Source organism: Notolabrus celidotus, chromosome 11, assembly GCF_009762535.1.
Source record: "Notolabrus celidotus isolate fNotCel1 chromosome 11, fNotCel1.pri, whole genome shotgun sequence".
NCBI lineage: Eukaryota > Metazoa > Chordata > Actinopteri > Labriformes > Labridae > Notolabrus > Notolabrus celidotus.
In genome coordinates, this window is record NC_048282.1 from 24188517 (window position 1) to 24201373 (window position 12857).

Sequence of the window (12857 nt, forward strand, 5' to 3'; positions counted from 1 at the left end):
CGCATTTCCTAACAAAGATCATTTTTGGCTACTTCTATAGAAACACAAGGTGGACCTGTTCCATAAGCTTCGCCATGTCATGAACGAGCTGATTGACCTGCGTCGGCAGCTGATTCAGGGTCACCTCGCCCAGGACCAGACTCGTGAGATCAAGCGGCACATCACAGTACGGCTCGACTGGGGCAATGAGTGAGTTACTCTTGTACTAAGTGCACTATATCGACAGAGTGGGCATGCTCTACAACAAACATTGTTTTTAAACTATTGTCTACCAGAGAATACCACGTGTCTTTGGCAGTAGAGAGGTCTACAGCCATGGATGAATGGGCGTGTAATATCATCCTCTATGATGTAATTTCATGGTCATTTAGCAGATGAGAGAATCCCAAGCGGCTTAAAGTCAATGCACATCCCCCGGGAGAATCTGTAAAGCCATATTCCCACTGTTGACACTTCCTAACTCCATCCAACTGAGCTCTGATGGGCATCCATAGCAGAGATAAAGATGTGAGGGCTCCTGATCTGCTAACAAGAGGCTTCTTAAGTATGGGCTGTCTGTCAGCTTTATATAAGACTCAACACATATAAAACTTTCAGATAATTTACATTGATTTGAATTGGAAATTCGATCATCATCAGAGTGTATCATGCTTTAAAACCTTTTTCTAAATCTGTAAAACACAACAAAGTGGAGCAAAAAATACAATGTACTTTACTCTCCATGTGTGTGAGGTTGGTGCTCTAATGCACTCTGATCTGAGACAGTGATCTAATTTCATGGTTAAAGGATCACTGTAGTCACTGATATTGCTCCACGTTTTGAGGCTACACTTTTTGCCTAAGTGACCACGGGTGTGGACGAAATAGATTATAACTATTATAAGGATTTTTTTTACCTAGCTGTATTAAAAACTGGATTCTGATTGTTCAAAACCCTGCTGCAATGGTGATTTATCCTCAACAGCAAAGTCAAGTCAAGTCAAGCTTTATTTATAAAGCACATTTAAAACAACCTCAGTTGACCAAAGTGCTGTACAGTTATTAAAATACAATATAATCACACACATATTTAACAATAAATAAAAACAGTAAAAGAATAGTAAGAGCCTAATTTAAGAGATAAAAAGAGTAAAGAAGTAAAAAAGCCAAGGATTCTTGCTTAGCTGGGACTGAACGCCAAGGAGAAAAGATGGGTTTTCAGTAGTGTTTTAAAGTGCTCAACAGACTGTGCAGCTCTAACCTGGAAAGGTAGACTGTTCCACAGCTTTGGGGCCGCCACTGAGAAGGCTCTGTCTCCAGAGGTGCCAAACCATTTAAACACTTAAAAACAATTAAAAGACCTTGAACTGGATCCTAAAGTTAACAGGCAACCAGTTGCAAAGGACGACCTGCTGACACTGTGGAAAAAACATAAGTTTCAGATAGCATCAGTAAACAACATGGAGGATATTTTAAATATTCATTAGTTGATTTAGAGAAAACAGAACTCTGAATTAGATGTGTGGTTGATTGCAAACCTGTGAGCAGCAAAGAAAAGAAGAGAGGAGAATAAACTGGGAAAAACAGCAAGGGAGGTTAAACACTGAATGGGCCTTGGCAGTGTTAAACTGCTGAAACTACTTATTATTTCTTTAAAGGCCCATTCAGAGTGATATCTAATGGTTTAAATGAGGTATTAAGGAATAAGCAAGATGTTATAGCAAATGTTAGGGCTGCTTAAGTTGGATATTTGATCCAGTAAGTAAGTATGTATCTATTTAAAATCTTAAGCAAAAGTTTGACATTTTGGGAAACCATCAACTACCACTATTCTTTAGCCTTCATCAGTTGCCTGGCAACAAGTAGAGACAGGAAGTTATTGTGCTTGGCCAAGAGACAGTCTGGCATGTAACCGCCCCCAATAAAGTGCAAAAACTTCTTTATATACTTTTATTTTTGTGTGGATTAATAACAAAACATTTAATAACTCACATTAGGAGCTTTACACGTACTTTTTTTGTGATCAAATTTGTATTAATTTTTTTCTTTCCATATAATAAAATAAAGAAATATAAAAAAGATAAGGTATGGATAGACATATGGACATTACAAAAAATAGAGTACATTTTCACATACCTATACAAAGGTTTATATACAAATACCATGAATACACAATTAAGATACAATAATAATGATAGTAATAGCCATAATATATTAATATAGTTAAAAAAAACAAAACACACACACACAACAAAACAAAACAAAACAAAACAAAAAGTTAGCTTTATAAGTACTAAGCTAACTATTACATCCTGTTTCCAGTTAGAGAAAGATCAGCCAACTTGGCGAGGTACTGTTGCTTTAGTTTGACCCTCTAACTGATTTTCCCCTCACATAAAGGGAATTAACTATGACGTAGCCGGAAACCAAAGTCCTATCATTGATCAACAGTACAGTATTTGAGCACTACTATCTTTCATTCTTTTTGATTTCTCTCTTTCAGGCATCTCGGCATGGACCTTGTTCCCAGAAAAGAGTTTGAAATGGTGGATCCCGAGCAGATCAGCGTATCAGAGCTATACAAACTGGTATGTTTATCTGAAAATATTCTTTAACTTATGCCTGATAAACATTGTAATGTATAATTAACACAAGGAATGAATCAAGTAGGTATATATGCTTTGATTTGCAGTGCACATGTACCAAAGATATCTGTTGCAATGATTCAAATGATGCTGTACTTACACTGTAAGGACTTTTGTTTGTGCTGTTTTTTTGCGCAGCCTGGTTTTGTACATAAGAATGTGTTGTTGGATGTGTAGGGATGTGTGAATCTACCGATTATCAAATCATCCATAAGAAGGTGACTCACGAGAGAGAGCAGCAAAGAGAGAATCAGCTGTTAGAGCTGCCTCATGTGACCTTCTCTTTATGCTTATCTTACTGCCATATTGAGTGTGTCCCTTCTTCTGCATGCACGTGACTCTCACAAGCGTGATTGCTGGCTAGCAATGCAGACATAATAAAAAGTGACAAGCCCAGGTGAGGCTGTGGGACAATACATACAAATGACTTCTTTATTGTTGTTTTTGAAAATAAATTGCCTTCTCTAGTCTTGGTTGTGTTAACCAGCCAGACTAGAGACATACTGCTATGAATAAGTAATTCCCTTAAATGTATTTTGGTGATATGGGAATTTCAAACATATACACACACACACACACACAAGCACACACATACACACAAACACCCAGAGGAGACTTACTGACGCAGATCCAATTTTAGAAATCTGCGATTACAGCACAGATGTTATGAAATGCACTGCTGGGGAATGTTTTCTAGGAAGGAGATCCTTCCTGGTCAGTAGCTGAACCTCCATATGTTGATCAAAATACTCTCCAACTGCCCTGCAGCCTCCCATTATCCCACTGCTATGTTTCTCAGCTTTGCATGCTGAATGTTTGTGCACTAAATGCCCTGTCCAGAAACAACAGCGTAGCTCCTTTGTGCCAAGAAGCCTCCTGACTCTGTCGATGAAAGTGAGCTTGTTTTTGGCAGGGCACAGGGCTTTGGCACCTCTTCAGGTAGGGGAGTAGAGGAGTTCTTATAGGCCGCTGAGCAGAGAGGTGTGTGTGGGCGATGCTGGCTTTGTCCTCTCCTCTCCCACACGCTCACGTTTTGCCTCGTGTGGGCTTCTTTTAGCGCTGCAGTAGTATAGCCACTCTGCAACGCTCGTAGGTGAGAATTTTGTCAGTTTTGAAGCATCAGCTGAGGCATTGCTCATGTAGTGTGTGTCTGAAGCTGCTATAAGGTAAATAAGTTCAAAGCTGTGTGGGATGAGAAGAGAATGTACCGACTGATCTGACACCTCTCCTTTGTAATTCCCTTTTTTCATAGCATGTATCCAGCAGACACTGTGGTCAGCAAAGCACAAACCAGGTACAGTATTTTCAGTGTGTTTTGTTTACACAATCATCAGAAACTTTTTACTTCTTTAACTTACATTAAATTTGTCTTTTTACACTCTATTCACAAAGCCTAAAGTCAGGATACTCTGGCTGTCACCTTTTGACTCTTTATTGTTTGTTGCCTGAGGTTCTTTCAAGGGATTTCTGCAGTTGAACCAGGAATAAACCTTGCAGCCTAGAAAATCCTTTATATTAAATATAAATAGAAAGATGTCACTGCCAGGCCCCATTAGAGCCTCACACACATGCTACCAGAGTGTGAGAGTTGAATCCCACTGGGACTACATATGCTGCAGTATGTATGTACAAATGGTAATGTGAGGAAGACCAGTTTGGAGACTTGTCGCAATTTGGCTCTCTTGAGGGATGCAGAATTTTTTTGAAGTAATTATTACATTTTCATCTGAGTAGATCTCTCTTAAAAACAGTGACATTTTTTGGATTAGATTTGAGGAAAAAAACCTTGTTGGTTTCTTTGCTAAGAAAGCTGATACCATTAAAAGGTCTATCCATTACACACCAAACTACCAAGCTTAGCTTAGCTTAGCTTAGCTTAGCTTAGCTTAGCTTAGCTTGGCTAAAACGTTTTTAAATAGGTGGAATGACTTGTTGGGCTTTGTTTGAAAGGCAAGGCAAGGCAAGGCAACTTTATTTGTATAGCGCATTTCATACACGAGGGCAACTCAATGTGCTTTACATTAAAAGATTAAAAGCATTGGTAACATTCAGACAAGCATAAACGAGCTCAATTAAAATGACAAAAAAATTAGAAATACGTTAAAAATAAAAACAAAAATTGCATTTAAAGCAAGTTAAAATAAGCTAAAATTGGAATATAGTGGCAAATAAAAAGGTCTTAATCTTTGATATAAAAGAGGTGAGAGTTGGAGCAGACCTACAGCTTTCAGGGAGTGTGTTCCAGATCTGTGGTGCATAATGACTAAACGCTGCTTCACCATGTTTCGTTCTGACTCTCGGGACTGAAAGCATACCAGTACCTGATAAGCACTTATAGTCCCATAATTACATCCAAAGCTAACAAATTAGCCTCTCTTCAAGACTTAATTTTAGATTGGTGCACTTTAACTGTTGAACAGAGTAAACAAAAAAGTTATGACATAAACAATTCCCTCATGTGCAATAATATTCATGACAAGTGCAATACCAGGAACTGTGAAACTTTTCATATAATGTGCAATATCCTAAACCCAAATACCTCTTCTCCCCACCTGATTGTATATATTTGACATTTGTTTTATATTATTACCATATTTATATTGTCTTTTATACATATTTTCTACCTGTTTTTATTTTATTTGTATTTAACACATGCACCTTGACAATGACAAATTAAGGCTATTCTAATCTATTCTAATTTTGAGATTTAGAGGTTTTGTTGTAGATTTTGTTACCTTATCATTCGGGCAGGCAGGAGCTTCCTGTTTTGATTCAAGTTAAGCTAAAAACCTTCTTGGGTAGCTTCAAATTTTGCAGCCGGATATCAGTCATGTCATCTAACTGTGAGCTACAATTTAGATGAATAATAATTGACTATTCCTTTAAAAGGGAACCTGCTAATGAAAAAGTATTGTGACAAAACATATGACCACATAAAGCTGCTACATTTGTAATAATGAATAGTGCACCCTCTCTACAGCACTTAATAAATACAGAGCCTTCTCATCTGCAGTGTCCTATCCTCCATTCTTCCTTTCTTTTTTGAGATGGTCGCCTGTCTGTCTGAGTCCACTGTAAATGGCATGTACTTGTGACAGAAGAAGTACAGCATAGAGCATACATCAATACATGATTCATCTCTTACAGCAGCACTATTGATCTTTTGAATAGGATTATCTATACACAGAATGTCAGCTACTTCGCCTGCCTTACAGTCAGGATCGTCTTGTTAGCGGTCACTTTCTTCTTTGTTCCCAGGGTGACAGCACGAGACAGCGCCATGGTGACGGTTGCCGTGTCCCTGTGTCGCACCACCTCTTCGTCAACCTGAAGAGCTTCACTTACAACAGCATCAGTGAGGATGCGGATGTCTTCTTCTCTCTGTACGACACTCGCGAGGCCAAACAGATCAGGTACGGCAGGAGGATCGGTGCACACGAAACAGCCTAGAATGACCCAACAAACGCACACACACTCACACATACAGTCATCACGCACATGTCCACAAAACTATCCATCCCACAGATTGACATGGGTTTGTTAAAGTTTCTAGAAACTCTGAAACTGTACCTGACTTCTTTTACAGTGAGAAGTTCATGGTGAAACTCAACAAAAACGGAGGACCAAAGAATCCAGAGAAAGTTGATCGTCTGTGTGCTCTCTTTACGGTAGCCCATAATATCCTGTCTTCCGAATATGTTTTGTTTCGAAGCACACGTATGTATTTACAGGATTCTGACAATATTTTCCCTTTTCCCTTTAGGACCTGAGCAGTAAAGACTTGAAGAGAGACCTTTACATTGTTGCACATGTCATACGAACTGGTAAAAGCACTGTTTAGATACACATGAATACAATTGTAATGTTTAACCACAGGTATTTTTACATGCTTGCATTTCTTCTGAGCATATCCGTCTCTTTTTGTTTAAAGGTCGTATGCTGCTGAACGACTCAAAGAAGGGCCCGCCTCATGTGCAGTACAGAAGACCTTATGGCTGCGCTGTTCTTGCCATGAGTGATGTTTTCCACACCATCACAGACCTCAAAGAAGAGAAGGACTTTGTGCTCAAAGTTTATACGTGAGTGTAAATCTTGAAACTCTTTATAACATGGATAGTTGCACAAAGAATTGAATTCCTCTAGCATTAAAAGCATAAAACCACTCTTAAAAATAGTCTTCATACCTCTAATCCTGGTAGTTTGATCTCTTCTTTACTCTTGAAAATAAAGTGTTGATGCAGTAAGATGAGAGTATGTGAACATTCTGCAGATGTCTTGCATGACAACTTGGCGTTCACTCTTGATGCCTGGCATGTTTTGACCAGAATGATAATGAAGTGTCCTCTGGAAAATCAATAGCTGTTCACCCTGGGCCTGCGATAGGGCACTTGGCGTGTTGTGAATCTGGCTGCTTCTGTTAGGCTTCACCACAGAGGGCCACTCCTGTACGCCGGCCAACCCAGCTAAGGAAGGAGACATAGGGAAGGAGAAGGAAAGAGATGGAGAGAGAGATGACACTCAGATAATTGAGCAAAGTTAGAGGACAAAGCATAATAACACCAGGCTCAGCATTTTCTCTTGTCAGTCAACAGCTTGAATGTCTCCTTGAGTCTGCGCTGTCCTCCTCAGCGTCCACTCAGAGGGTCAAAGGTCAATCATACACTTTGCCATCCCGTTGAGTGACATTTTTCAGGTGTGGTATTTTCAGGATAGCTCGACAGCTCAGCGTGAAATAAAGATTTTTAAAATAGAAAGCTGTCTTTTTCATCAGATTTCTCTTGCTGAGGCACAGAGCTCTTCCCTTTTAAAAAAGCAAGCAGTGATTCAGTGCTGAGCTGCCTCCAAACTGTCGACTCCTATAACGCTCCAGTCTGTGCATTTCCCCATGCCATCCCAGGGGCCTTCGGGCCCACAGTAATGAAAAAGGCTGGTAGAGAGCTGGCTGTCAGGTTTGCTTAGTGAGCTGTGCATTTGGGCTAATGTGCTGCTTGATAGCACCTCCCCCCGCTGCTACCTTTTCTCCAGGAGGAAATCGTCTCTGGGACACATGCTGTTCGTGCAGTCCCCGTGCGCACAATCCTGAGCCCTCCATCTGGACCCACTAATGGGTGCGTTGTTAACAGCCTTTCCCAACTGTCTCCCTCTCTCTCCAGATGTAACAACGAGAACGAGTGGTACCAGGTACATGAGAACATCATCCGCAAGTCCAACACCAAGTACTCTGCTCCAAGCACCAACTATGGTAAATATGTGGCCTCTACAGACCTGTTTGCTCTTTGCTCTCGCTAAGGTTCAACTTGGACCTCTTTTGGTTATGGTTAGAATTTAAAGACGTAAAAAGTTCATCATAGTTAAAATAAGATGCTGAAGTATTTATCTGAATCTACTTTAGTGGAGAGGGTAGGTGGAGGGTCTACTGTAGATCTTGGTCAACTGATCATGTGACTTCTCAATGCAAGGATATGTAATTCTGGATTTGATGTTGAAACAAAACAGACATTTTGCAAAGATTTTGAGAATAATTCTTACATCCAAATGTTTCAAAGCTAAGCCAACAGATTTTTAGATGTAGCCTCATAACTGAAGGACAAAGAAGAGAGTGAAATCGTATTATCTCTCTTTGTAAAAGAAAAAGATTGAAGCAGGAAACTCTTCACAGCCACAGGCATTGTCTTTAAATTGGTCTAAACTGTGCAGGAGCCAAAAAATATTCAATTGAAATCATAAAACTGAACCAGAAAATTGCTTTAACATTTGAGAGGCTGGAATCAAGACATTTCTGAATTATTTTTGTGTGAAAAAAAATCTTGATTATGAGTTGTTAATCAACTTTTGATTTACTATGTTTTTGTTGATCCACTAACAAATTAATCTACTTTAATCGATGCTCAATAGTTCCCAAATTTGAACAAGAAAACCTTTAATTTCACTAATTAGGCTTAAATAGAAATTAAAATGTTTACTTAATTATCTGGAAATCACTTGAATTACTAGAAATCACTCTACAAATAAAGTTCAAATCAATCATGCTCAGGAATGTCAAATTGAATTAACTCACATTGCAGCAGATTGTACATCGTATCAATAACCTCTATCTGTCACTATGATGATAATAACCTGGAGGTAAGAACACATTTTACACATCCATAGCCAACGTGTTAGCTAGTATGACAAGATAATGCAGGTCTCTTGGTCTTGGTATTACATAATCTTGCTGTGTGAATTCAAAATGGCCTCACTGTAAACGTGAACTCTCCTCATTCACTCTTGCGTCTCTCTTTATGAGCATGTCACAGTTTGATATATGACTCATCATGCCTCACAAAAATCTGTCACACATTTGTACCCATATTTTTCCTTTCCTTTTTGCGTAATTTCCACACCACTGTTTCTCTTCTCTCTGTTTCTCCCTGACTCTGATCACGTCTCTCCATCCTCTCCTCTGTCTGTCTTCTCCTCCCCCACATTCCTGCTAATGTCCTTTAAATACCCCTCTGTCCCTCCCTTCTCTCATCTCCGCTTTTATTTCTTCAATTCCACTTTCCTCCCACTGCCCTACACCTCTTCACTTGCCCTTTGCCCCCATTTACACTCACATATATGCCCCATTCTCCCCCCTCCCCAGGCCTGATCATTTCCCTGCAGCTGCTACGGGGTGAGCTGGAGCAGATCCGAAGAGAGAACCAGGCTGTGTTCAACAGGGCCCTGGCACTCACACGCAAACTGGGTTTCCCAGATGTCATCCTGCCAGGTAAGGAGGCAAAGAGCAGGAGGCGGTAATGGGGGCAGAGAGATTCAGAGGAGGAGGTGGAGGCCAGATGGCTCCGAGGAATGAAAAGAGGGGAAGGTCACAGATCAGGTTACTGAGGATGGAGAGGAAGGGAGAGAGGGAGAGGGGAAACGGATGTAAGAAAAGCAAAGGGTGATGCTTAAAGACTGAGTTAAAGAATCTACAGGAAACAGCAGAATGATGTAGGCGAGAACAAAATGGACTTTGGTTATTAAGAAATATCAGTGCTTTAATATTTCTATTTGATAATAATTTATACTTGTATTGCACTCTATAAATCTAACATGTGTTCTAAAACATTGAATGAGCTTATGAAATACATTACTTTCTTCAGTATCACTGGCCTTGACCCTTTTCAGATTCTCAGTTTGAAGCTGTTTAACTTAAAGGGACATTTCCCCTCAACACTTCTAGAATGTTTCATTTAAATTAGGGCCATCAAATGACACATTTTGAATCTTTGCAAAATGTGGGAATCAAATGCATGTAATGAAATTTACTTTATAATCTTGACTTTTAGATGTATTATTCAAATACATGCTGCCCCGTGACACCACTGTGTTCTGAAACAATGCCTTGGAGGTAGTAGACAGCTTCTGAGTGCTTATTCTGTGAATTACAGTGTTTATTTTTATTTACCTTTGACTTGTCGACTGAGCCGTCTGGAAATTTTTAAAGTGAAAGTTGCATTCCAAAAGCCCAGTGGTGTCTTCATTTCATATCAAATAGCAGGAAGATGCCGAGGGGGCTTATATACGGTGTGCAAATAACATGCGATTAAAAAAAAATGAACATGTTCATTTCGTGGGAAGAGTAGGATGCATTCGATCATTCGAAGGAGCTTTTAAAATGGGACAGTCTTCGATGCAGCGCTATGATGCAATCGGTCGTGAAAAGCACCCTTCGTAGGATACAGTCCCCAAATCGGAATGCAGCCTATGTAAGGATTTCTGAGATTTTGTGATGTCATGAATTCTCTAAGGTAGAAAAAACTCAGTGAAACATGGAGTTCAGAGTAGCCTACAGGCTGAGTTTTTAATGTATTTATTTTATTTGCTCATCATCAAACAACAACTACAATATATGTAATGGAATCGAAAACATAATACAAGGGAGGTCAGAAGCCCCAAGAGGCTTATAAAAATACCTTCCCTCTTGCTAAACAAAAAGTTATAAAAAGTTATAAAAAGCAACAATACATATACCAAAAATAATTCCATAACTGTACATTTACAAGACATGGTAAAAAAAAAAGATGTTTATCAGAGAAGTATGTCAAGAACTGTTAATTTAGCGACCTTTTCAGATGCTTTTTGAGGGATGATAGTGAAGATACTGATTGTAGAGATTTGGGCAGATTGTTCCAGAGAGATGGTCCTCTGTGATTAAGGGAAGTCCGGCAGACTCTCAGACTTAAGACTGAGGGATTACTTGGATATTAGAGGTGTAAAAAAATATCGATAAAGCAATATATCGCGATACTTGGACCTCCAATATGATATTGATATTTCAATTCTTAATATCAATATTTTTGTAATAATAAAAATTCACATTTTAGCAGAGTTGGAACTAAAATACAACTTCAGTATTTCAAAAACAATTAAGTGGAAAAGTTGTTTTCAATTAAATAGTTTTGACTTAATTTGTCCTTTCAATTTTGAGTAATATTGTGTGATTTACATATACACCATCTCAATTTTTTCTTACTTTACTGTGTAGAATATCACAATATATCACAATATTGTGATATCGAGATATATTGTGATACTATCGTATCATGACCCAAGTATCCTGATGCGTAGCCTATCGTGAGGTTTTTTGCACTACTCGCCCCTATCGGATATGCATTAAACTCCTGATTTGACACTTTGCCTATGTGCAGTATGATTACTCAGCATTTCAACAATGTATGTATTTCTGGAAACATAAAACAGCAGCAGAGTTCCTACCTTTCTACAAGCCTTCTAAGTACAGCTGAGCTCCTAGATAGAGACACTAAAATAACAACTGTGTAAGTCAGCTCTGAGACAGATTTAGACAGCTGCAGCAGTAAACTGCCATCTTACAAATTGATGCATTTAATAATAATGAATACTAATATCAGCACCCAGAGGCAACATACTTCTGCCAAGCTGCTGTTCATAAATTGTTGTTTTGTTATTTCAGTTAAGGATCTGAATAATTCTTGAACAACGGGTGTTTTGGAGAGTCTCAGTCCGTCACTCTCTATTTGCTTGAGATCTGCATTTAGGTCAGGTGCTGAGTAAATGATGAAGAGCAGAGGTCTTCAAAGATAACTGGAAGAGAGATAGAGAGGAAGAGGTGTGTGTTTATTTCGGTATATTTCATCAGCTAAAGTTGCTATGCTTTTTGTCTGCTGAGAGTGTAAGATCCTCTTTTCTTTCCCATCGTCTTCCTGTCCTCCCCTCCTTTCCTCCTCTCTCCTTTCCTCCTCTCCCTTCTCCTTTTCTCTTATTTCCTCTCCTCTTCTCCACTTCTCTCCTCTTTTCCTTTCTTCTCTACTCCTCTCCTCCTCTCTTATTTTCTCCTCTCCTCCTCTCATCCCCTTTTCTTCTCGTTTTCTCATCTCACCCTATCTTCCTCTTTTCCTGTCTTATTTTCTCATCTCCTCTTTTCTTCAGTCTTTTCCTCTCTCCTCATCTCTCCTCATCTCCCCATATTTCTTTTCTTCTCTCCTTCTCTCCTCGTCTTTTCCTTTCTTATGCCCTCCTCTCCTCTTCTGTTCCTCTTTTCTCTCCTCTCTCCTTTCCTACTCTCTCTTCTCCTTTCCTCTTCTTTCCTCTCCACTTCTCTCCTATTTTCCTTTCTTCTCTCCTCCTCTCTTATTTTCTCCTCTCGTCCCCTTTTCTTCTCTTATTTTCTCATCTCCTCTTTTCTTCCTCTTTTCTCCTCTCCTCCTCACCCCATCTTTCCTTTCTTCTCTCCTTCTCTCCTCATCTTTTCCTTTCTTATGCCCTCCTCTCCTTCTCTTTTCCTCTCTTCTCTCCTCCTCTTCCTCTCCACCTCTTTCCTCTTCTCTTCTTCTTCCCCTCTCCTCTCCAGCTCCTTTCCAGTTAGCCTGAAATACCTCCCAATATCAACCCTTGTGACTCATCCGTCCCTAAGGAAATGACTTAGATATAAATAACTATAATCTGATTTTTATAAATAACTGCAATATCTTCCTCCGCTGTTGCCACTGATATTTATTTCATTACACACTGACCTCTCAAAAGGTGCTGAGGCAGTCATGAGCTACTGTGTATCACAACTCAGCGGGGTCATTTTTCATTGACTAGAACAATGTCCTGTGGTGCACATCTTAGTCCGCACAGCATCTTAATTTATGTTGACCACTCTCAGTTCATCTTGTGCAGCAGAGGCTGACGTGTACATTATAACTTATTTACATCAGAAAGGCAGGAGACACAGCTGTTGTCATA

At 39.4% G+C, this 12857-nt stretch overlaps 1 protein-coding gene across 1 annotated transcript in view; it reads left to right on the forward strand.

Moving 5' to 3' along the window:
• The window catches only part of LOC117820898 (dedicator of cytokinesis protein 3-like), a 61941-nt gene that overhangs the window by 18820 nt on the left and 30264 nt on the right, over nt 1–12857 (forward strand). Inside the window, exons 7-15 of the mRNA XM_034694830.1 lie at nt 41–189; nt 2483–2567; nt 3877–3918; nt 5883–6037; nt 6211–6292; nt 6388–6448; nt 6556–6703; nt 7778–7866; nt 9250–9375. Of these exons, the coding sequence (XP_034550721.1) occupies nt 41–189; nt 2483–2567; nt 3877–3918; nt 5883–6037; nt 6211–6292; nt 6388–6448; nt 6556–6703; nt 7778–7866; nt 9250–9375 (937 nt within the window). The remainder of the gene's footprint in view (nt 1–40; nt 190–2482; nt 2568–3876; nt 3919–5882; nt 6038–6210; nt 6293–6387; nt 6449–6555; nt 6704–7777; nt 7867–9249; nt 9376–12857) is intronic.